Source organism: Podarcis pityusensis, assembly GCF_964106645.2.
Source record: "Podarcis pityusensis genome assembly, chromosome: 13".
Taxonomy (NCBI): domain Eukaryota; kingdom Metazoa; phylum Chordata; class Lepidosauria; order Squamata; family Lacertidae; genus Podarcis; species Podarcis pityusensis.
In genome coordinates, this window is record NC_138038.1 from 30,678,881 (window position 1) to 30,706,003 (window position 27,123).

Genomic DNA, 27,123 nt, shown 5'->3' on the forward strand with positions numbered 1-27,123 from the left:
ACCACCCCTGTAGCCCCACATTTTATCTGTCTCCAGTGATGGGAATTCTTTTGCAGATCTCAACACTTTCAACACCTGGGGAGGACTGTTCAAGGAAATCCCAAGGATTTCTGGATATATCTGGGAACAGTGTCACAAAGGTGTTTAAGGCTCAATAGCTTCTTCAATGCTGTTTGGATCTCTTTGTTTCTCATGCTGTAGATGAAGGGATTCATCATAGGAGGAAATATTGTATATATCACAGCAAAGACTAGATCCATCCCAGATGAGCTATTACTAGCTGGTCCGATGTAGGCAAAAAGTCCAGTGAACATAAGCAGAGAGACAACCAGGAGGTGGGGCAGGCAGGTGGAGAGGGCCTTATGCCGTCCTCGTTCAGAAGGCATTTTGAGGACTGCAGTCATGATATACGCATAAGTTACAATAATGAAGACAAAGCATCCAAACACAGAAATCCAGCTAAATACAAGAAGTCCAACTTCAACTAGGTATAAATCAGAGCAAGACAATTTTGGTAGTTTTGCCACTTCACAGAAGAATTGATCAACACGATTGGAACAGAAGGTAATGGAAAATGTGCCTGCAGTGTGTAGTACAGCATAGAGAATACTGGTGATCCATGCAATGATAATCATCTGAATGCAGGCCCCTTTGTTCATAACTACTTCATATTGCAGTGGATTACATATGGCAACATACCTGTCATGTGCCATTATGGTTAACACAGTAATATCAGTGCATCCAAAGAGAAAAAGGGAAAAAACTTGAGAGACACATTCACCATAAGAAATGTGTCTGTTATTCATGATTGAATTAACCATGGATTTGGGTTGAATGACAGAAACTGAGCCAATATCAGAAACGGCCAAGTTCATGAGGAAGAAGTACATTGGTGTATGCAAGTGATGGTCAAGGGCTATTACAAAGATGATCAAAAGATTCCCGATTACCGTTAACAAGTATAGTCCTAGGAACACAAGGAAGTGTAATATCTGTAGTTCTCGGATCTGAGAAAATTCTAGAAGTAGAAATCCAGATGTGAAAGTGAGATTATTCATTTTGCATGTCACACAAAATTTTGAGCTACCTGTGAGTGAGAGAAAATCCCATCAAATATCAGAACTGATTCTCCATTTTATTTAATGCTTGTATGCAGATAATTTAAATTCATAATTAACAATATTTTGGGCAGTGCTGCAATCCACCATGAAATTTGTGCTTCATGTAGGGAGGACTGTGATACTACTATTGCCCCTTCAATATTTTCCTCATAGTACAACAAAGTGGATGTCATATATGCATTTGAATGGATGATAAGCTTTGAGGCATAGGAGAAAATTCTATATAACTACTTTAGCCTTGAGAAGAATATGTAGATATCTCAGAAATTCCAGCTGCTTCACAATGCAGCAGTCTTATTACTGACTAGGGTTCAATTTTGAACTCACAAATCACTTTCAGTGGTTTACAAATTAGTTTCTGGGCTCAATTAAACTACTCATATTACTATTTAGAATGCTAAGTGAATTGGCCTCCTAATATCTTATATTACCCCCTTCTCTACAAGATTCTGCCTTGTGTCTAGAATGGCAGAGGGGCCCCTCTTGGTAGTTCCAGTCTCCTTAAAATTTCATGGGACTGTTCTTGGATAGGGTATTTTTTTGTACAAACCACTTTCAAAAAAGGTGAATTTTGCACTTTCATTATAGAGTTTACACCACATACTGAAGGCAGATATCTTCACCCTATTTCTTGACACCACAAATGCAAACATATTCACACACACACACACACACACACACACAGAGATATCTTGGGTTACCCCTCTTTTTCCAAACTGAAATTGTTTTAAGTGATTTTAATATGGCATTTTTATAGTGTTGTATACTACCCTGGGACCTTAGATGATGATGATGATGATGCATTTTCATGCAGTAGGTTAGCATCCTCATGAGTGGCTTAGAACAACACTTTCTCAGCTTCTGCCCACCATAGTCTCTCCTCTGCTTTGATGACACCTTTGACACCTGGGTCATGTAGGCTATTCCAACAGCAATCACACCCCAGCAACAACCCAAGCCTAGACCAATCCATGGAAGACATTCACTTTTTGGAGAATATAGTGCAACAACATACTGGAGATATAAGGGAACCCCCCACTTTATATAGGAAACCTACTGACTTATACAGGTGCTATATCTTGATTTCACTTTTACTTCCCAGCTGATAGTACTCACACATTACTTTCACCAACATTTCTCCGATCAAAATTGGGACACCCCACTCCATAATGATAATTTTAATATTTATACCCCACATATCCTACTGGGTGGCCCCAGCACTTTGGACAGCTTCCCACATATATAAAAACATAATAAAACTTTTAACATTTAAAAAACAACAACTTCCCTATACAGGATTGCCTTCAGACGGCTCAGGGGTTGGATAACTCCAAACTCTCAAACATTTCACAAATGAAAAAGGGACATCCTACCATACCCTCCAACATTTCTCCAATGAAAATAAGAACACCATAAGGACAAGCGAGACATTCCAGGATCGCATCAGAAACTGGGACGGCTTCTCTAAATCAGGGCCATCCCTGGAAAAAAGGGACACTTGGAGGGTCTGCTTTCTAAGACCAGTATCCCAACCTATAACCAGCAACAACAAGCCACAATACAGAGATATGGACACAGGATATAGGCCCTGTGGTCAATTCAGATGACAACTCTCCCCATGGCTATTCTGGCAATGCTGTTACATGATCTAAACATCATGCTGTGCTGTATCAAAGCCTGCTTTCTCCCCCCTCTCCCCACGCTCCCAAAAAAACTCCCTGCAACATTCAATAATCTTTTCTGCCTCTTTTCCTAGGAATGTAAGACCTTCATATAAATCCTATTTATGAGTATTTTGCAGTGACTTCCTTGTTAATGTAATGAGGTGGCTGAGATTCCTTTTTTAAAAAAAGGTCAAAATGTGTTTCACATGCCCTGGGCCTACACACAGTGACATTGGGCTATTTCAGAACTGGCTTCTAGCCTAGCATTTTCCTGAAATGATGATGTGACAGGGTCATTCCAGGAAGTGCTGCTGAGACACAACCTGGTCTTCAAAGACCCCCACACTGTTACAAGTGCAAATGGGGTCTTTAGCATAGTTAGAAAACAACATTTTAATTTACTTTAATTGCTCATTCCAGGAAAGTTTGTCACTCTAAAAACCTGTCTACAAAGTGTCTCACAAACACAGCAAGCAAGCACATTTGGTTTCAAGAAAGTTGGGCTTTTTATTTATCTATTTTCTATTCTATTCTATTCTATTCTATTCTATTCTATTCTATTCTATTCTATTCTATTCTATTCTCTCTCTCTCTTTCTCTCCCCGTATATATCTCAGCTAACTCATTCTGTTCATTGTGTGTCTTCAGTCTGCCCTGAGCATCTGAGGGAAAAGTAAAAGATGGAGAAATTGTGCTTGGAAGATGAATGGGCAAAGAGACAAGAGAATGGGGATGAGGATGGTGAGAAGAAAGGGGGTGGGAATAAGAAACTGTTTATTTACTTTTCCTCATACATATTATCAGTGCTTTTTAAAAGAAAAATGGTACTGGTACTCACCATGAAGTTGCTACAGTAAGTACCACACTTTAAACATTGAAGGGGGGATGAGTTTCAGCACTGCATGACCTTGAGTACCCCCCAAAAAAGCACTGTGTACGTATTATCAACAGTATTGTAGATGCAATTTGTCTTCCAGCTGGATCAGTGTTTGCATTTCTCTCTTCATTGCATCACTTCCAGTCTTCATTTGAATCAAGACTCTGTGTCTTTCAGGGTAGCTTTTCAGTTTTTCAGTTGTGGAAAGGAATTTATATGTCTGTCTTTGGTTTCTTGGAGATGTGTTCCCAGGAGCTCAGTGCAGCTAATCAGAAAAGTTTGTTGATATTTCTTCTTTTGCCTTTATTATTATTTCCCTTACCCTAGCCTAGAGAATTGGCACTGATAAGCTAATGGGACTGTTCAACTCATGGGAGCTAGACCTATGTCAGGAATTCATTCTCATAGCTTCAGGTCCAGGTTCAGACTCAAGAGTACAGGGATTCTATGCTGCAAGAAGCTGCTCCATATTACGAAAGGCCTTTGAGACAGTAGCTATCTCCTCAAGAGAAAATAGATGATGACACTGAGGCCCACTGACACATGCTTGCAAAGCACTTTGCAGACAGCATTGCTGAGATCCATTTTGATTGTATTCTAGTTTTTCAGTAGCTATTCTGGAGGAGGCTATGTTTTCGGGTGTTTTTTTTTTGTTACATATAGCTATACTACCTTTCTGCTGAGGCCAAGACCATTTACAATTTTAAAATGATAAAATGATATAAAGGTGAATTGGGGTAGTGATAGAGGACAGTTCAACTGAAGGAGGACCTGAAATTGCTTGCCTGCATATATCACTCTGTTCTCATTTCTCACAGGGCAGATGGTGTCCTTTAGCATTAAGAGGGGGTCATTCTGATAGGCCCTGATGTTGTCTTACCCTGCCCCCTCACTCTCTTCTTGAATACCTTCTACTGTACTTTGTTGACCTTGAAATGTGGACAGGCTCTTGGGAGAAGTGTAGCTAATTGCTTGTATTCTCATCCTGGTCATTGAAATCAGGATGTTTAGACTTCTACACTTGGGCTAGCAAAGTTATAAACACTTATCTCAGGGGAAGTACTAAATGAGGTGATAATATGGCCTCTTTTGAAAATGAAAACATAATCGGACTCCTCCAATTTGAAGAACTGTCATTTTGTGTCCAACACCCCCTTTTTGAACAAGTTGTGTGAACAAGTGGTTTGTTTGCTTGTTTGTTTGTTTGACATAGTTTCAAATGTTTCTATATGAAATTGATAATTGAGATCCTTTCCATTCTGGCTTCTGGCCAGGCTTCAGCATGGAAACTGCTTTGGGCCAGGAGCTGGAAGGGGAAATGTTGCCCCATTGGTTTTCCTGTATTGTCAACCATGGATCATCCTGAGGGAATGGGAGTTAGGAGGGTACTTCATTGACATGGCTCCTATTATTTCTGACAGATAGGATTCAGAAGTACATGGAGGTAAGTAAATGGTGGTCAAAGGTTCTACCCCTCTTTTTTCAAAGTCCCATCCCAGCAGCAATTTAACCTGCAAATTAGCTGTCAAATTGTTATCAGCTTTTGTCAACATCAGGCCAGCTGGGGTGCCTTTAACTTAACCCAATTATCCAAAATAGAAGGGGATCCACAGTGAACTAGGTAGTTGATCAAGGCTTTCTTCAAAATGGAGTCACGGCATAACACAGCACCCTGCCCCTCCATTCTTGGTGAAGTCTTCCAACTCTGACAGCAGAAGGTGTCTGTGGGTTCAAGGCACCCCCCAAATTCATTGGGGGAATTAAGGGGGAAACTAGCCTCTGCTATCTCCCATTATGTCCAGTTTGAGCCCCCAATCTTCAGAGGTTCATGGCTGGAAACAGCAGCCTGTTTTTAAATCTCTTTATTGTTTATGTTCTTATTATGAAATTACTTTGAGATATTTTATGGAAAGTAAATGTAATTAATCAAATAAATGAACAAACACATACAAACACATAGGGTGTTTCTGAATGTCAATAGAAAATGTAAACCAACCTTGTTTACAAATAACCAAGCCTTTTCAGTGGTGCTGAAACAAAGTAAGTATGGTGAAAGATTAGCTTTTCTGGGGAAAGTATTTAAACCAAGAAGTGCAACAAGCATGGAATCTTCCTCACACCAAACACCACATAACTGGTGTCTGATGGAAGAGCACTTCATGTGAAGGCATGTGTAATAGGAAGTGGTATTTCAGATAGTCAGATCCAGGCGCACCGGGTATAAGGGGCAGAGGAGGCTTCAGCTCCCCCACTATTTTTCAGCAGGGGGCAGTGCCCCACAATATTGGGGGGGGAGAGGGCTGCCACCAACCTCTGCCACCGCTGCACACCTTCCATGCACCCCAGCCTCTGCCCAGCAGCCTGGAAGCACAGGAGTCGGGCAGCAGTTGGGACAAACAAACATGAAGATCGCCCTCCATGCATCCTGCCAGGCAAGCTGGGTAGAGTCACGTGACATGTCACGTAGCCTCACCCCCTCAATGGGGAGCAAGTCGGTGCCCCTGGTCAGATTCCTAGCTCTTTTGGGCCTTATTGGTAAGACTTGTAGGAATTTAAATCCCAGTACTTCTGCCCTAAAACAAAAAGGACTCTCTTTCTTTCTTTCTTTCTTTCTTTCTTTCTTTCTTTCTTTCTTTCTTTCCTTCCTTCCTTCCTTCCTTCCTTCCTTCCTTCTTTCCTTCTTTCTTTCTTTCCTTCCTTCTTTCCTTCTTTCTTTCTTTCTTTCTGATTATGAAATAATTATAAGTCCATACCTTTAAAAAACCACATCAAATCCACCATTGCTACTACAGAACATATACTATTAAGAAGATATCTACTTGCTGTAAATGGACCAGAATATTTCTACTCCATGTCAATTTTGCATATACACAATCATTTATTCATCAAACCACTCATCACTTTTAATTTTTTTTTTACTAAAATCCAATTAAAATTGTAGGTTTGTTCACCTGAGGTATGCATTTTGCCCCTAAAATGTGCATTTTGTTTGTTCAAGTTGTCTCTCACCCTATTCTTTATGCACCTTTTCATTAAAACAAACATATTCTTGCACATTTATTTGACCTGCCACTGCATTGCAAAAATTGGAGAAATGTACTATCTCACTGAGAATCATGTTCCAATCGATTAGAAAGTCAGGGACTGACAAAGTATGGTGGGTGATGTTAAAATGCAAACCAAAATAATTTATTCTCCCTCCTTAATGCCCATATCAAAATACAGTAGATTACAAAATGATTTTCATTTGATGCTTGGAACATAGTTTCCATCCAAAATGTTTTGACAGTGCTGATCTGATCTCTTGATTTCTCATGCTATAAATCACTGGATTCATCATGGGTGGCAACATAGAATATAGCACAGAAATCATCATGACCAGATCTTTGGGGGCATTTTGAGTTGGGCACAAATATCCAAGGGTGCCAGTGCAGATAAATAAGGAGACAACAATGAGGTGGGGCAAGCAGGTAGATAAGGCTTTCTTCTTCCCTTGCACTGAGGGGATTCTTAGTACGTTGGTGAAAATCTGAACATAAGAAAAGATTATGAAGGTAAAGCAACCGAAAGCTTCACATGCTGCAAATACATTGATCCCAACTTCTGTCATATAATTGTCATTACAGGAGAGCTTCAGCAATTGTGGGATTTCACAAAAAAACTGGTTGAGAACGTTAGAGCAGAAAGTGATGGAAAATGTGCCCCCAGTGTGTAACATAGCATTGAAAAGGCCAGTCATCCATGCACTAGCTGCCATTTGGATGCAAGCTCTCATGTTCATCACTGTCTCATATCGTAGTGGATTGCAGATGGCGACATATCGATCATAAGCCATGACTGTGAGGAGGACCAGGTCAGTCACTGCAAAGAAGATGAGGAAAAAGACTTGGGAAACACATTCTGGATATGAAATCAACCTGGTGTTCATGAGGGAGTTGCTCATGGCTTTGGGGACATTGATGGAGATGTTGCCAATGTCTGCGATGGATAAATTCATCAAGAAAAAGTACATTGGCGTGTGAAGTTGACGGTTGAGGGTTATGAGTATGATTATGAGTAGATTTCCCATGACAGTAGCCAAATAAATCAGAAGAAATATCACAAAGTGTAAAATTTGCAGCTCCCGCATATCAGAGAATCCCAGAAGAAGGAAATTGGTCTCATTTGACATCATCTACCCTGTGGGAAGAAGGAGAGAAAGAACTGATAGAATTTGGAGGTGCCTGATCCTTGAAATAAGAACTCTGCTGGATGAAACCAAAACCTTATTCAGTCCAGCTCATTTTTTTTCTTTAGTAGATAATCAGATGTCTCTTTGAAGTCCATAAGCGGTAAACAAGGGCAAAAGCCTTCTTCCACATTTGCTGCTGGCACCATATGCAGCTAGGAATATAGGAAGCTGAGTCACACCCCTGATCTATCTTAATTAATACAGTGGTACCTCAGGTTACAGACACTTCAGGTTACAGACGCTTCAGGTTACAGACTCTGCTAACCCAGAAATAGTACCTTGGGTTAAGAACTTTGCTTCAGGATGAGAACAGAAATCGCACAGCAGCGGTGCAGTGGCAATGGAAGGCCCCATTAGCTAAAGTGGTACCTCAGGTTAAGAACAGTTTCTGGTTAAGAACGGACCTCCAGAATGAATTAAGTTCTTAACCTGAGGTACCACTGTATTGTTTACACTGGCTGACACGATTCAGAGCAGAATCTTTTCTAGCCCTACCTAAAGTTTTATTGTTATCCATTAATCATTGGCCCATGAAATAAAGACATTCACGTGCAGTTGGCCCATGAAAAGTCATATTTTGGTAGCACAATGAATCAAATTAACCATCATATCATTTGAATTGATTCACACATTCAGACACCATTTGTTAAAATTTAAAGAAATCAGCTACTTAAATGTTTGTGTGCCCTAGCTCATATTCACTGTTTCTAAAGAAGTTATCAATGAGAACAACAGCAAACACCACCTTTCCCCTCTTTTGAGCACTATCAGCAGGACAGATCCTCCCACATTTGCTGAGTGCAGAACAAGTTGTTGAATTTGGAGCCGATAATTGAAGGAAGCCAAGCCTCAGGAATATAAATAAAGTAGACATAAAAAAAGAATATGAGACAGGGAGAATGTAACAGAGAAAGATTTGGAACAAATGACCCATAATATCTGACTTGCTCCATATCATCTGTTACCTGAACATTTGTCTTTTAAAAAAACCCACAACCTGCATTCATCAATATATTTTCAAATGCTCTTAGGTAATGGTCAGTTTAGACCCTCTGGCACAATTGATCTGTATCTCCCCAGCACCATTCTGTGCGAGAAAGAGAGGGGGGTGAGAAAAGGGGCTGCAGAAGGAAAGAGTGGATGGCTCCATGCAATTTTGTCTCTCGCACTGTCCTCCACTGGCATAGTCCCCAACCATTGCTAGCATCCAGCATCTTTTTAGTTACCCCAAGGAAATGTGATAATAATAAGGGGAAAATGTTTTTCACTCTCCTGCCATAAAGCAAGAGGAGAGACATGTAGAAATTCCTTAGTTCTTAGATCAGGACAGTAGCTTCATGTTGTACAAGAACCATGAAGTCATAAAAAGAATTGAAAATTATTATTTTTAAAATCAAGAGTATGTATCTGCCTCTAATTGTGAATATGGGAAATGCATCATTAATCATCAGTAGTTTTACCACTGCCCTTCAAATTCACCAGCCCTTAGTATTGAACAGGTGGCTCTCCATCACCCAGAATTAAAGCATAAAACAGTGAATGGTTTGAAGTAATACCTGCCAATTTAGTACTTTTAATGTCTTAACTGCAGCATTGTAGAGTGCAAAGGGGCTTTGTAGGCAATCAAGCCCATCCATTTAGTGGAGGAAATTCACAGCTAGTGCATTCCTAATACGTACCGCTATGAACTTCGGATTTGAAATATACATCTAATTGACTGTCTTCCACTGATTCTAGTATTCAAGTCTGCCAAGGAGGTATATATGTGTGCATGTGATTGAAGCTATTTTGATTGTTTGCAACATTTCTTCCTTTTTTGTTTCTGAGCACTTGAGAAACATGTTGCCTTGGGACCACTATGTCTCAGCGTACAAGATCAGCTGGGAAATTATCTTTTATAGATAGAGGGGGAAAGTGCTTTTAGTTTATTATAATTCTGTTAATTCTATTCCTCTTAAGTGGTTCAAATCTGTAGGAAAGACAAATTAACCCTTTAAAGACTCTGAAGAGGCGCTCAATTGGTTCTCAGCAACTTCTTGTGCATATTTTAAACTATGTTTCTGAGTACATTAAGTTTCTGAAGGAATCTAGTATTTGTGTGTGTGTGAGGGGCGGGGGATATCAAAAAGTTCCCTTCCAGAGATATTTCACTTTCAAGAGAAAACACTGTTGATGACAGTCAAACATCCAAAGAGGAGCAGAAGTAAGGAAATGTAAGTACCACTAGTATTTCAAGCAGACAACCTATTAAGAAGGATATTGTGGACAGGGATCTTCTGACACTCTGCAGGCTGGTGCAACCTCATGCCAGGTAGCATCAGGCCCATGGCAAGTCCTGTGGCATCTCCCAATTCTTCCCTGAGGCTGAGGAGGAGGAGGACGACAGCAGTGGACAAATGGGCAAGGGGGAGGGAGGGGGCAAGTGACCAGTCAGGCAAGGAAGGTGTCAGCAGCAAGAAGAGCAACAAGGTTGGCAGCATGGAGGGAGTGCCTCAAATTGCCCTCCCACAATGTTCAGAGGTTATGCCATTATCCACTTCCCACCTGCCCTCTTCCTTTCTGGGTGGAGGTTCTCTAGCATTCTCTCCCTGCCACCTGTCTTTGACTCTCTCTTCCTCCTCCTCCCATTTTGGGGCAAGCCCACTTCCAGGCATGCAAAAAGCTTCCACCGCAGCCTAGACTTGTAGCAGTTACCCCCCTGCCTGTATATGAGAGCGTGCAGTGGGAAAGGGTAGAGCATCTTTGAGAGCCAGTGTGGTGTAGTGGTTAAGAGCGGTAGTCACGTAATCTGGGTAACTTGGTAGCCAGCCTTGACAGCTCCCTGTGCTTCAGTTACAGCTCAGGGGAACCCTTTTTCAGTTCATGAATATGGGTGACCAGAGAGACTGCAGAGTGCAGAACAAATATGTAATGGCTAGAATAACACACCTTCCGTCTTCTACCACCTTGCAACAGTAAGGAAAGCTCAACCCTCCGACCTCTGAAATTGCAGAGAAACTCTTAAAAAAAATCCCAACTGCCCTCCAAATGACAGAAACAAGATCCTCTTTTGTGGAAGGAGAAAAGCTTTTGAGAAGTAGAGATCAGTGAGAATCGCTCAGCCAGTAGAGCTTGAGACTCTTAATCTCAGGGTCATGAGTTGTATTTCTGCATTGCAGAAAGTTGGACTAGATGGCCTTTGTGGTCCCTTCCAAGTCTGCAATTCTTCGATTCTGTGATTCAACAAACACTATCTTAAGCTAGGTTTCAAAACAAGGGAATGCTACATAGCCTTACTTGAAAGTCTACCATCAAAATCTATAAGGTGTCCTTCAGGGAAAATGTATTTTGACTGTGAAATAGAGTACTATAGCTTTCATTCTCTTTCAGGAATCTACTATATGGAGCAACTTCTCACCACTCTATGCCCCACCCCATCCCATTGTTGTTGTTTATCCTGGTGTCACCATTGGTCATATTTCTGTTACTTTGGAGAATGTGAGGGTGATTCTCATATTTTTGGGAAGTTACAGCAGACTCTTATTCATGACTGCTGAGAAGTAAGCCCAGTGATTTTTATGGGACTTACTTCCATGTATGTACTATAGGATTGCACCTGACCTAATCACAATCTGAAAGTGTAGGCCTATGTAATGGGACATTGGATTTTTTAAAAAAGTGTTTGAATCTAAGCTTTATTTTCCTTTTCTCTGCAGAAAAACTGTGAAATATACACCTCAGTAAGATTTTGACAATTCCCCCCCCCCCCGACTGGGATGGCAGGAATAATGAAACACAAATAATGAATCATTAGCATCTACAAACTGTTTTAATTAGTCTCTGAGGGAAATAAGGAGAACACACATTCTATACAACTCATTTAGTGTGAGACTTGGAAGATTTTCAGGGTCAGTGCTAGGTGAGCATGATTTATTAAAGTTCTCATCTGCTGAGGATTCAAATTCTGAATTAACTATTGCAACTATTTTTAAATGGTACACTTATTTTATTTCCCTGAAGAGAAATCAGAGAAATAAGAAGGGAAATAGGTGAACATTATTGAGATAATGCTTTCCAATCAATATAATGAAGTGTAATTATCAAGGCAGTTTTTCAGGTGTTTGTGGTCTTGATGGAAAAATTTAGCTTAACTGTTCCTCAAGGGACAGTCTTATGCCTTTGAACTAATTTAGCTGAGCACAATGGACTGTGAAATAATGAGGGGAAATGTACTTTTCTTTTAGAAGTGATGTAATGCTTACAACAAACAGCTACTGAAATATTTGAAGTGTCAATTCCAACCAAATTATTTTATTCAAACCCTTCTTAATTACAGCCATAGATTAATCTCTTCACAAACTTTTCCAGCTTCTGCCTTCAACTGATATTTGAGTACATCAGCAACAAATCTAAATGTATCATGAGTGAAATTTCAGAATGATATAATCCTGAAGGGGGGGGGGTCTAGACATGGATAACAGATGGCAAACATAAAGGAATATAAGAAATTGAGAAAAAATGTTGGATAGATACCACAAAATAGGTATCATTGAGTAAGCCCTTTGGATTCGTTACTATGCCACACACAGGAAGCTGAGGTCAACGAGAAACAAAGAGTTGAACTGGGCATCAAAGGCAAGGACAACACAGAAACATTCCAGAAGCAGGAAGATCTTATTGTTTGAGGAAAGCTCCAGCCCAAACAGGAAATTGTCCAATGCTCCTCCAGCCCAGAAAGACAGCTTCACTTTACCGTATTTTTCGCTCTATAAGACGCACCAGACCACTGGACGCACCTAGTTTTTGGAGGAGGAAAACAAGAAAAAAAATATTCTGAATCTCAGAAGCCAGAACAGCAAGAGGGATCGCTGCGCAGTGAAAGCAGCAATCCCTCTTGCTGTTCTGGCTTCTGGGATAGCTGCGCAGCCTGCATTCGCTCCATAAGACGCACACACATTTCCCCTTACTTTTTAGGGGGGGAAAAGTGAGTCTTATAGAGCAAAAAATACGGTAAATTATTTGTGGGTGGGTGGTAGAGGAGGAAATGGTTTTTCATTACATCAGAGTATTCACTGTTAATATACAGCAGTATTAGTAGTTATAATTAATAATAATAATAATAATAATAATAATAATAATAATAATTTATATGCCACCCATCTGACTGAGTTTCCCCAGCCACTCTTGGTGGCTACCAACAAATTAAAACACAGTAAGACATCAAACATAATAACTTCACTATACAGGGCTGGAGATGTCTTCTAAAAGTCAGATACTTGTTCATTTCCTTGACATCTCACAGGAGGGTGTTCCACAGGGCAGGTGCTACTACTGAGAAGGTCCTCTGCCTGTTTCCCTGTAACTTCACTATTCACAGTGAGGGAACCTCCAGAAGGCCCTCAAAGGTGGACCTCAGTGTCCGGGCTCAACGATGGGGGTGGAGATGCTCCTTCAGATATGCAGGGACAAAGCCATTTAGGGCTTTAAAGGTCAGCACCAACATGTTGAATTGTACTCAGAAATGTACTGGGAGCCGATGTAGATCCTTTAGGACTGGTGTTATATGATCCTGGCAGTTGCTCCCAGTCATCCGTCTATTCCAACACTGCACTCCTGGTATTGATTTGTATATTATAATATTATATTATTATATTATATTATATTATATTATATTATATTATATTATATTATATTATATTATATTATATTATATTATTATATTGCAGGAGTAGCCAACATGGTGCCCTCCAGTGAACAAGTAGTCTTAAACCTTTTTAGTCTCAGGACCCACTTTTAACCCAAACATGCATCAGAGGACCCATTTTTAAAATGTTCAGAATTTGTGTTTAAAACCAAGATGTGTGCCTACTTATTACAGTTATTATCCAGTTATTATCCAGTGTTAAACCCTCATAGAGTGTAATAAAAAACACCACAGTTTTGTTCCATATACTTTGAACCTCTGATGGGGAGTGAGGGGACACTGGGCAGAGTTCCCTGAACAATAATACCTTGCTGCTGTGAAATCTCAAATGCTACCACAGTCAGTTAATTGTAGACCTCTTCACAAGGGTGAATTTTATCTATTAACGCACCCCAAATACAAGTCATGTTACCCAGCACCCATCTTCAGTGAGGATGTCTCTCTCAGTCTCCTTCAGGTTTTTATTTTATTTTATTAAAAAGATAAATATAGGAAAAGTTTAACCAGCACTTATTTTCCATCAGCTACATTATTAACAAATAATTACAATTTGAGAATTTTCATGAAGGAGCAAATGCTGAAGTGAGCAGTGACAATTGGACAATTGTCTTCCCAGGAGATTTCCAGGCAATCAGTTTCCAGAGTCCTCCTTTGATATCCTTGTTTCGCATGCTATATATTATTGGATTCATCAATGGTGGCACAACACAATAGGCTACAGCAGCAATCAGATCCATCGGCGATGGAATCCTATTGACTGGCCGCATGTAGGCAAAGACACCAAAGAAGTAGAACATGGATAGTACAATTATATGGGGCAGGCAGGTAGAGAAGGCCTTCTGCCTTCCTTCTACAGAGGGGATTCTCATCACTGCTTTAAATATCTGCACATAAGATGCAAGGATGAAAAGGAAGCATCCAAAATATAAACAGCCAGTCAGACCAATAGCTCCAACTTCAAGAATATACAAGTCAGAGCAGGATAGTCTGAGCATCTGTGGTATTTCACAGAAGAACTGGTTGATGACGATGGAGCAGAAGGGACTTGCAAATGTAGCCCCAGTGTGCAATGTTGCTGTTAGAAGGCCAAATGTCCATGCAAAGCATGCCAGTTGAATGCATCTGCCTCTGCTCATTACGGTTTCATAATGCAGTGGAAGACAAATGGCAACGTAGCGGTCATAGGCCATGACTGTCAAGAGGAAAAATTCACATGCACCACAGAGAACAAATGAAAATAACTGGACAACACAATGAGCATATAGGATCACTCTAGTCTTCATTAAGGAATTTGTCATGGCTTTGGGGATAGTGGCTGAAATGTATCCAAGGTCAACAATGGATAGATTTAGGACAAAGAAATACATTGGGGTATGGAGGTGGACATTGAGAACTACCGTGGTTATTATGAGAATATTTCCCATTAAGGCAACAAAATATATTATGAGAAACATTATGAAGTTTAGTTTGGGCAGTTCTTGAATCTCAGAGAACCCCACAAGTAGAAAGTATGTTACTGTGCTTGTGTTGGACATTTTCTCCTCAGGAAACTCAGCTGCTTCTGGAAAGGAAGATAGCCATGAAGTCATGCAGAAAGAGACTATTTGGACAGGTCTCCATGAAGGATTTTTCCTGTCTTTAATTTTTTAGTATAAATAACTCACAATTATTCATCAGTTTTTTATGGGGAAAGTGAGGGAATTTGAAGAGATGTGAATTAAAGATGGGTACTTTTGTTAATATGTTAAATGAAACACTGAAAAGAATCATGTGATGAATTTAAAAAGACTAGCAGACTAGGGGGCAATCCTGTGGCAAGATCTACGGGGATGAGCAGTTTAGGATGCTGCAGAGCTCCAACACAGCTCCAGGTCAGCTGGCTGATTCCTTGCTCCTAACTTGGCTCAGTCAAATATAGGCTGGTGTAAATCTTAAGAAGTGGATATTCTTCCAAAGGGCAAAATCCTATGGCTTGATCCTCCAGGATGCATGGAGTTTGGATCCAGCATATGTCCAGCTGAGCTGGTAGGTTCCTGGCTCAGTCAGGCTAGCAACTTCTGTAAAATGAAAGGGATTTATGAGAAATTCTACATCCATGAAAAGGAACACTACTCAGTTGATTTACACTTAAAGTCATTATGCATTTTACAAATTCTATGTGAATTATTACAAGCTAATCAGTTGCTTTAGATAAGGTGCCTCTTTCACAGAAGGACACATGTGCAATAGCCCTCTCCCTACTTGTCTTTCCCCATCAACTGACATTCAGAGACAGACTTATCTTCCATGAATTTGTCTACTCCCCTTTTTAAAGCCATGCAAGGAGGTGGTCATCTGTACTATGCGAAGAAGTATTTTCCAATGCCTTTTCTGAATCTTCCAACATCCAAAACTGGATAGCCCCAGGTTCAAGTATTATGAAAGATGGAGAAACCTATTTACTTCCTACACACTATGAATAATTTTATACAGTTCTGTTATGTCCCCCCCAACTCAGCTTTGTTTCCTAAGTTGAAACTCCTTTCCCTCCCCCATCCAAATATTATAACCAAACCCCAGAGGGTAGTTGTTCCTGAATCTTGAACATTTTGGTTGCCATTTGTTTCAGCATATGAAAACAGGGTGCTGTTTGGTTGAAATAGCAAAGGCATAGCAAAGGAAGACATATTTCTGAAATGGTGTGCTATTGAAGGACATGTAATAATGTAGAATGGGATAAAGAGTGGATGGGGGAATTAACAAATAGCATAATAATAGATTAGAGAGATAGACAGCAAAGAAAATTGAGAAGTCCAATTGCAGAGTGAGAGAGAAAATGAGAAAACTTACTCTTTTTTCTTTATGATTTTCTTCCATTAGTACATCTTCAGTTTCTCTCTGCAGTGTCTTCATGCATAATGTACAGCTTTTGAAGGAAATGTACATCTATAGGTTTGACATCCTTTCTTTCTCTAGCTCTGACCAGAACAAGGGCAGGGGCACTGCACTGGAAGAAGCCATATTAATTTCTCTTATACTATATTTGGTTGTATAAATTGGATCAGAAATGTGTTCCCTGGAGACTGACAAAGCTCAGAAGTGAGATGCTTCTTAGTAATGACAACAACAAGCAAACCGCACAGACAGCCCATAGACCCAAAATACACAGTACAACAATAGAATATACTTATAGTTAATAAGGTGTAAGTTTGACCTTGCTAGCCAACGGGGGAGCTTTTTTTGCCACTTTTTCTATATGTTTTCATAAACAATTCATAAACCATCAAAAAGTATACAACCAATGTAAGCATTTCCACATAAATCATAGTAAACAAAAAATAATATCAATAACAGCAATACCCCATCCCAAGAGTCTTTTCAGCAGCCTTAGGTAGAGTCAGTCAGGGCCCCAGCCAGGTGGAAAAAGATCTGCAAAGCAAGAAGCAGGTCTTCCAGGACTCATGTAACAATTTGTTTTTTTAATGAACTTTTTGTTGTAAAGACTCATTGCAACTTCCCTTTTGTTTCAACTTTAAATAATTACATAACATGATTAAAGTTAGTAATTGAGGTGTCATTGGAATCTCTGTAATTTTTATACTAAAATTATTCAGTGTACAGCATTTGCCCAGTCCTTCTTATTCCTGGCTGAGAATCATGGCAAGGCTTGCTTTTCCAGTTGTCATTCAGGGTATCTCTATAACCAACAATGGGGACAGAGCACCTCTGCTTCAAGAATTCATTCTGTGCAGGGCACCAATGAACGATTTCCTCAAAAAGCAAATTCCACCTTCATAAGGATTTTCTTTAGGGCTACAGAAGTGGATAAATTTTCTCTCTATGCCCCCTCTGATCCCCTCAATTCTCAGCTCTTGCTAACTGATGCAATTTGCTTTAAAAAAAAAGTCTGCATGTTAAATGCAAAGATCATGTAACTTTTGTCCATGCAGTGGAGAATGCACACCCCTTTTCACTGGGCAACTACAAAGGGTTTGTGTATGTGTTAATGGTTAAACTGAAGGGCTTTTCATTTTCCTGACAGATCTGAACTGCAACATCTCAGCTTTATTGGAATTATTAAATACTGTCAAAGAGGAATACAAATGTAGGGCAAATGTTTTCCTTTTTAAAATACATATGCACACTTTCAGAAATTAGAAGATAGCTTTACTGGCATAAGATATACATTCACAATATACAGTAGTGGAGAAAGATTACCTAAATGTTAGGGTGATGTGAAATGGAATAAGATGACCATTTACTATGTGTTGGATTTTGGAAGAAGGAAGGAAGTGGGGGAAAGGGAATCAGTGAAATACAAATATTTTATACATAATGGATAAAATATGAAATACTCTTTGCCTTGATGGAAAGCTTTCTTCTATCAGATAAATATTTGGAGAAATATTCATTTTGAAGGGCAGCCTTTGGATCGGAAGGATCAGCAAATCGTCCATACAGCTAACATTAGTGTGACTGTTGTCCCAACAAGATAAAATGTCTGCCCTCAAATAGCAATTGAGAATCACTAAATAAATAAAGAAATAGCAGGCTCATGGGTCCAAATCTGGAGTGGGACTCTAGTGAAGCAGAATAGAGGTACTTTAACTATTTGTTCCCCATAGTGGTCTCCACATCTATTTGCATTAGAAGAAAAACATCTACTGATATGAATGGGAACATTTATCCCCATAGTCCAGATTGGGAACACAGCAAGGGACAAAAGATTACAATTTCTCTATTGTCATGACAAGATTCAAAACCAGATTGGATGTTCTTTACTACCTTTTTAAATAATCCCCCCCCCCTTTCTTTTAGATGATCATCTAGTTTTGACCTTAGGTTCTGTTGAAATCTGTGTGACTTCTTAGATATCCAACTTGTTCTTTTAACTAAAACATCAGTGGACTGGAATTATACCAGCTCAATTCAAGTTTCTAAATCGACAGCAGATTTCTTTTCTTATGGCAAAACCTCTGAAGTGCTGCTGTTATCTCTTTGTTCCTCATGCTATAAATGATCGGGTTCATGAAAGGAGGGACCATTGAATACAACACTGCAAGCAAGAAATCCAAGCCTGACGAGGCCCTAAAGGTTGTCCCCAAACAGGCATAGATTCCAGTGAAATAGAACAAGGAGAGCACAGCAAAATGGGGCAGGCAGGTAGAAAATGCTTTTTGCCTTCCCTTTGCAGTAGGAATGGCAAACACAGCTCTGAAAATGTGCACATAGGAAATGATTGTGAAACAAAAACAGCTTATACATATCAGAACAGTAAAAACAAGAGCCCCAGTTTCAATGAGATACGAGGAGTTGGAACAGGAAAGCTTTAGAAGCTGTGGGATTTCACAGAAGAACTGGTTGATGTTATTGGAGCAGAAAGGGAAGATAAATGTGCAGACAGTGTTCAGTGTTGCATCCAAAAACCCAAAGATCCATGCGCTGGTGGGCAATTTGATACAGACTCCCCTGTTCATTTCTCTCACATAGTTCAGTGGATTGCAGATGGCAACATAACGATCATAGGCCATGACTGTCAAGAGGACAAATTCTGATGCCCCAGCCCAAAAGAAGAAGAAGACCTGAGCCATACATCCATAATATGAAATTCTCTTAGTGTTCATCAGGGAATTAGCCATGGCTTTGGGAACAGTGACTGAGATGAAACCCATATCAATTATGTTTAAATTAACCAGGAAAAAGTACATTGGGGTTTGCAGGTGTTTGTTGAGGGCTACAGCAGTTATCACGAGAAGATTTCCAATCACAGCTGCCAAGTAGATGAGGAAAAAACCCAAAAAGTATATAATGTGCAGCTCCAGAACATCAGAGAATCCTTTGAGCTGGAACTCATTCACAAAGCTATGGTTGGTCATTTCTTGGCAAACTGTAGCCAGCCTATAGTTAGTGAAGAAGAAAAATGCTCATTGATACTCTTAATTAATGATTTGAGTCTGCAAGAGGCATGTACAACTTGGACCTCATGCTTGTCCATCAGTCATAAATAATAGCCCACCAGAGAGTAAGCAAGCCTCCTGCTTTTAACTGCTTGTTCTGGACTGAAAAACTGAATGGCTGTGTGCTATGAAACACCTATGTTGGCAGTACAGCCACAATACAAGACTCTGCTAATTTTAGAGTGCCACAACTTGTGCAGGTTTGGTGTATAAAATATGCACACATATATTATTCTGGTATACACATTTGCAGTTTTAATGAGATGTGAGAAAACAGTCCCAATACTGATTTTTGAGGGGTGGGGTGTCATAGAGTTTCCTGCATATGATTTTATCCTAACAATAAAATCATGGCCTCACAACAGTAATGATGGGTTGGCAACAGTGGTGAAGGTTTCCTCCATTCATGGATGAACTTGGACCTCTCCCTCTTAAAGTCGCCTCCTTCTCACAACACAAAGACAAAATTCTGCCGTATCCAATAACCTCCCAGTCTCCGTTTCTGGGAGCTTAGAATTGCTCCCTTGGTGTTTCATGTTCTGTACATATAATTCAGAGAAACCACACTATGGACTTTCTTCCCAGAGTATCTTTTGTGGTGCTCATTCAGTAAAATGACAGCAATAGTCTAGATTGCAATTATTCAGAATTTTCATGGCAACATATGGGATAAGCTTTGGTTTCTTCCACTGTGTGGAAAAACTGGAATGTAAAGCTAGTTCCCTAGATAATTAGAGGAAATTCTTTTTTGACAACTTCAGCTCATCATACATTCTGTGTTAGTTCAGTCACAGGTATAAGGTGAATTTTAGCAATCTAACTAGTACATTAGAATCTCAAGCTAAGGACTTCTCAAATCCCAGCCATCCTCTCTTAGATTATTTTCTATTTAACCATGCCAAATATCAAGGATGTGTAACCTGTGTCATTCAATCAGCCCCAGCCAGAATGGTCAGGGACAATGGAAGTTGCAATCCAGCAACATCTGTAGGGCCATCTATGATCCTATCTAGGGTTCCCATCAATTTTCTCTGAGCTAATGACTTTAGATTAAATTAAAGGAATAAATTATACCCATCTAGAATTTATTATCATCTTCTGAATGCAAAGAACTACTTTCCTTATCCAAGGGAAATCCATCTTACCTTGGATCTGTTGCTTATACACATTTGTTTGGCATATTCCGTTCCATTCTCATTCCCATCAGATTATACAACTGCTTGTACTGTGGATCTGGAAAGTATAGCTGGTGTACTGTCTTGCATATGTGAAAGAAGATTATCCAACATATATTAGGAAAACAGATTATCACGGTGATGCATCCAACAAGAGAAAGGAACAAGATATTATTATTACTATAATTACTGGTTTACTGTATAGATTTATTCCAAGATTTGTACAATTTTCTCATACTTTCAGTGATCTTTCAGTATTTCTCTATGAAGGTCTTTATATTTATGTAACTTTCACAAATTTAACTTGAGAAAGGATCTGTCAATTTATCTTCTGTAATGAAATAAATGTGATACTGAAATCATCTACATTGTGTTCCAGGTCTCTGCTTCTGATTTCAAACTACAGTGGAAGTGTGGTTTTTTGGGGGGAAGGAAAATTATATATGCTCCTTCTGAAACAGTACTTAGAGATCCCCCCCCCAGGAGCTCAGTCCAGATTATTTCCAAAGTCCCAAGAGAATGATCATTATGTCTAAATTATTTGAGAGCCAAAGTGAGAAAAACACGTTATGGAATGTCACTGTTTGCAGAGGACAAAGACGAATGCTCAGGATGGAGCTTTCAAATGATCCATCATGAGTGACAGACTCAGCATATTGCTGTCAGATGTGCAGATTGGTCTACAAAGTTATCCTGAGCTGCTTAACTTTGAAATGCAGCTCAAATAAGTTCAAATATTAAAAAGGGGAGATCCCAGACTATGGTCTGAAGTAATGTGATTAAAAGGCATTGTTGAAGATAATGAGGTCTGGGTCCATCTCATACCTAGATGGAAGACAGCATGGAAATCCTATGTATCACATAATCTTTAGTGTGCTCATTGAAAGAAAGGTGGTGTATAAATGTCAAGGCTTCAGGGGAATCCTATCCCTCCCCTGGCGGCAGCCAAAAAAGCAGATAAAGACGAAGAGTCCTTACCACATAATTTATTCAGTATTCACAGAGAGACAAAGAATGTAGTCTCTATTCAATGATGACATTGCTCCAAGTAAAGTTCCACCCCCCTACGTGTCCCCTATTCAACGTCACTCCTTCATCAGTTAATCTCAGCTTTCTGCCTCTGAGCTCTCTGTTCTAATACCCTCAATGCCCATCTGGCCTTGGGAGAGGTGGGGTCAGGAATGCTTTCCCAGGACACTGAGTGTGTCAGCTGTCTCTCCCCTGGTGCTTCTCCTTCTTCCTGCTGTTCCTCTTCCAGTATTTCCCAGCTTCTGCCCTCTGCAGCCTCTGAACTATGCCCTTCTGCAAACCACTGTTCTAAATCTATACTGTTCTCTTGTTCTCGGGAAGGTTCAGGAGAAGGGGGGAGGGCACCATTCCTCTTCAGTCCAGTTCCTGGCAATAAATGTAATAGTGAAATTAAGAAGATTATGGGAACAGCTTCAGATATTCTTATTCTTCCCTCATTTCTCCCCCCGACTGTTCCCTTGATCCAGATATCCTGCTCCAGATATCACTCCAGATATTTCATGTCCTTTGTTTTCTCTACCTTTGGTGAATTCCACCTTTGAGGTTCAGTTGCTTATGCTCCCTCCCTAAGTTCTATTTGGTGCCTTTTTCAACTGGAAAACCTAAGATGTACCTGTTACATTTGGGGGTGAGATGAGAAGAAGCTATGCAGCTCCTTTCCTCCAGTTGTGCTATCATTGTTATGCCACATCAGCCTGCACCTCAACTCAACTGGTTCCACTTGCTAGCATGAAAGTAAAAGCTTTGGAGCAAACGAGGGGGAGAAATCCATCCCTCTGGTGTCCTCCAGGGATATACATTGAGGTCACCCTTAGAAAAAAAATTCATTGCTTTGGGAGGTAGAAAAATGTTCATTTTCACCCACCTTTAAAATGTATGTGTTTACAGTATCTATACTGAGAAATATAATTATAGTTCTGCTGATTTTAAATTTCTGTAGCTTTCAACAATTTATTCTATTTTCAGTAACCCTCAGATCTGTTGTTGTAAATGGATTCATTCTCTGTGTTAAGCAATACCCACATTAATATTATTTGCTGAGAACTATATTCAATGAATATATAAGAAAGTACAGTTTCCTACAGAGTGCAAGGTCAGACTACTACATGGTTAGAGCTGACTTCATACAATCTAGGACTTTGATTCTGCACTACACATCCTCCAATAGGGTCTGTGTGATGTGAGCCTTGGATTTTTATGTATATAGGTGACTAATGTCAGTGGAAAATTAAAAGATCATTTTTTAAAATTAATTTTATTTATTTCATAAAATTTATATTGTGCTTGATTGTAGAAAACTTCAAAGTGGGTTACAGAAAGTATAAAACAGCAATATTACTAGTAAAAACAATTAAAACTTTTTTTAATTAAAAAAACCCAGAAATAAACTGAAAACACGTCGCCATTTCAATCCTCTGTGTAGGCCTATCTAGCCAAAAATATTTTCAGCAGGCATTCAAAAGAGTACAGTGAAGGCACCTGCCTGATGTCAATAGGCAGGGAGTTCCACAGTATAGGTGCCACCACACTAATATATATATATATATTTCTTACAAATGCAGAACATATATTATGTGGCACCTGTAACAGTGATGAACTTCTGACAAAATGCATCCGTTGTTACTCATACTCAGGACTGAACTCAAAGGATTCAAATAACTTCAGTGCAATAGTTTAAATGGATGAGGATGACTAGATAGATTGATACATGCATACGCATATCTATGTTATGTCCCGTTTCATTCTGACAGTTGCCTATAAAAGTGCATTGTTTCTAATTAAACCTCACAGGACTGGATACCGGATTCACAGTGGGAAAAGCTTCCTTATTTCCTGTAAGAAACAATGTACTGAAACATTTTGCAAAGTGCAACTTTGATGTCCCTGTTCCTCATGGTATAAATAACTGGATTCATCAGTGGAGGTACTACAGAATATAATACAGAAATCACCAGATCCAGATCTGAAGGTGCACCTGAGACAGGCTTCAAGTAGGCAATGGCACCAGTACTTATAAATAAGGAGACAACAATGAGATGTGGTAGGCAAGTTGAGAAGGCCTTATTCCGTCCTTGAGTAGTAGGGATTCTGAGCACTGACTTAAAAATCTGCACATAGGAAACAACTATGAAACCAAAACAGGTAAAGACTATAAATGCACTGAAAGCAATAACTCCAACTTCAATGAGGTACAAATTATCACAGGAAATTTTCAGCAGTTGTGGGATTTCACAGAAGAACTGGTTGATGATGTTGGAGCAGAAGGTGATGGCAAAAGTGCTACCGGTGTGTAAGGCCGAGTAAAGAAGGCCAGCTATCCATGCACTGGCTGCCATCTGGATGCAGGCTTTCCTGCCCATCACTGTCTCATAGTGCAGTGGGTCACAGATGGCAACATACCTATCATACGCCATGCCTGTGAGCAAGAACAAATCTGAGATCAAGAAGAAGAACAAAGAATACACTTGTGCAACACACCCAGAAAATGAAATCTCTCTGGTGTTCCAAAGTGAATTGATCATGGCATTGGGGATGGTGACAGAAATAGAACCAAGGTCAACAACAGATAAATTCACCAAGAAAAAGTACATGGGGGTATGAAGTTGTTGATCCAGGGAAACCGCTGAGATGATAAGAAAATTTGCTGTCAAGGCTGCCAAGTAAATCACTAAAAAAAGAGTGAAGTACAAAACGTTTTGCTCCCAGTTGTCAGAAAAATCCAAGAGAAGAAAAGTAGGAAGGACAGTTGAATTAGGCATTTTCTCCTACAGATGTGGCATGGCTGCTGATACAAAAGAGAGAGAGCTTATTTAATGCATGTATTCAGCAATTTATTAACGTTTTTCATGATCTGTCACAATCAGTAACGATAGAAATGAAGATAGATAGATACATATCATATATACATCATATATATATCATATATATATCATATATATATATATATATATATATATATATATATATATATATATAATATATATGATATATATATATATATATATATATATATATATATATATGCATTATAGCTAATGAAAAAGCAGGTATATCATCCCCCTTATGATAGACAGCTTTATGGAAGAAAAGAGACTTCAAACAATTAGAGTTGCAACCCTATGTGCTTTTGCACAGAAATACATAAAATTTTGCTGTGAATGATGTACCTGAGGTGTTGTCAAAGCTTGCCAGGTTGTGGTTTACAACCTTCAAAGACTCAGCTGCTTGAGTCAAAGAAAAGGAACGCATTTCAAAAGCCTGAAAATTCTTTTCTGGTTCAGGGTAAAATCTGAACTGGGGAAGAACTGGAGAAGAACTCATGGAGCCTCTCATTGCTCCTAAACACAGTTTCCTGCTACCCAAAAAGAAACATGGGAATAAATGCAGTTGCTTAACTCTGAGTCAGAACTTTGGTCTATCTAACTGAAAACTGTCTACACAGACTGGCAGCAGTTCCACAGATGTTCCAACAAGGATCTCTCCAGTCCCTACATGGATATGCCAAGTACATGGAACTATGTAAAAAAAAAAGGATATAAATGTTAAAAAGAGGAGCAAAAGACAGAAAATATGCTTTCCCCCAAAGAACCTTTCCCCCAAAGAATCTTTAAACATGTGCTTTAAGTGTGAGTTAAATTTGCTTTCAGTGTATAGGTTGGATCTGCCCTATGTTGGTTTTCCTGCAACAAATTAGATACAACTAACATGTCTGGGGACGCGGGTGGCGCTGTGGGTAAAACCTCAGCGCCTAGGACTTGCCGATCGCATGGTCGGCGGTTTGAATCCCCGCAGCGGGGTGAGCTCCCGTCATTCGGTCCCAGCTCCTGCCCACCTAGCAGTTCGAAAGCACCCTTAAGTGCAAGTAGATAAATAGGTACCGCTTTATAGCGGGAAGGTAAACGGCATTCCGTGTGCTGCTCTGGTGCCGGTTCGCCAGAGCAGCTTCGTCACGCTGGCCACGTGACCCGGAAGTGTCTGTGGACAGCGCTGGCTCCCGGCCTCTAGAGTGAGATGAGCACACAACCCTAGAGTCTGTCAAGACTGGCCCGTACTGGCAGGGGTACCTTTACCTTTACCTTAACATGTCTGGAAGTATGGCTTAACACAAAGTTTTTGGAAATGGTCACGTTGAATAAATTTACAACATATAAAAAGCCCCCCTCCCCCACCTCTATTGTGCCTATACATACCAGTAAATGATATGGTCCTTTTCCTTCAATGGGGATGCCCAATATGCTGCCAACTTTGTTTATTCCCACATATTCCAATGACATTTGCTGGAAAGGAGGCCTGCTGTCCAGTTATGAGTAATCCTGACCTAATAAACTCTACTCATTGGTTAACAACTCTTTCAGCAATTTTTATTTTCAAAACTATATAGATCTTAATTCTGATCGTAAAACAAGAGATGGTTTGATTATTGAATTATATGTGTCATTAAAGAATCAGTATTTGGGAACTAGTGACTATTTTAGCTAATATATCTAAATTAAGTGTTGAATCGTACAGCTGATTCTTCAAAGTAACTGCATTTGGTGGGGGGGGGGAGGGACACAGGTGCACATAGTGTGCTGAAAAAGGGCACACACACCCCGAGTCTAACAAATGAGATGAGATGAAGAGATTTGTGAAAATTAAAGACAACATACATTTGTGTTCCTGTGAGAAGATATGACAATGTGTATGTTTTTGTGTGTAAGAGAGAGTAGAGGAAGTTTCCATTCAGCAAAAGAGAAGTGTGCATACACAGGGCATTAACCCAGACATTTTAATAGTGCAAGTGTGTGCACTCAGAAGTAGATCCCACTGTGTTCAGTCAGCTATATTCACGTACAAAAATGCAAGGTGCATGTGCTTAGGTAAGGGTGCAATCCTATGTACACAAATCTGGCAGTCAGTCCCATTGAATTTAAAGGGGATTGCTTTTCAATAATCACAGATCTTTTGCTTTCTGTATGGAGTCCATACCACATGAACAGATGCATGCAGGTTACTGTACTTTACCATAAAAATACAGCAGCTACAGAATATTTACTGCCAGTATTAAGCAGTCCAGAGACATCCCAGCTACGAAATGGTAGATTGTGATTTTTTGATGCTGACACTTGACAGTTATACACTGCTTAACACGTATATAAAATATTTCAAGGCTTCAGACTGCTTCACAAATGTTATCTAGGTAATGCTTACAACAACTGAAATATCTAGGCGGCAGTTGCTTTCTCAATGTTAAAGTGAGTTTAGCAGATGTAAGGAGAGGATGTTGTGATGGATTATGTCAGGCCACCTGCCAAGTTTTCTACATTGCAAATTATTCTCTGGCATTTCCTACTGCATGACAATGGGGAAAACACTAGGAGGGAGAGTTTATTCTTTCCTTCTTTTTTACCTTTGCATGCTGCATTGT

The 27,123-nt window shown here is 39.7% G+C and overlaps 1 protein-coding gene across 1 annotated transcript in view; it reads right to left on the bottom strand.

Annotated features, from left to right (window-relative positions):
• The window catches only part of LOC308460844 (uncharacterized protein), a gene marked incomplete at its 3' end in the record, with an annotated part of 30,163 nt that extends 5,718 nt beyond the window's left edge, over window positions 1-24,445 (bottom strand). The window contains exons 1-3 of the mRNA XM_080977379.1: window positions 23,568-24,445; window positions 19,149-19,453; window positions 14,286-15,212 (exon numbers count right to left, since the gene is read on the bottom strand). Of these exons, the coding sequence (XP_080833505.1) occupies window positions 14,286-15,212; window positions 19,149-19,453; window positions 23,568-24,307 (1,972 nt within the window). The 5' untranslated portion in view covers window positions 24,308-24,445. The remainder of the gene's footprint in view (window positions 1-14,285; window positions 15,213-19,148; window positions 19,454-23,567) is intronic.
• Between the last annotated feature and the right edge of the window lie 2,678 nt (window positions 24,446-27,123).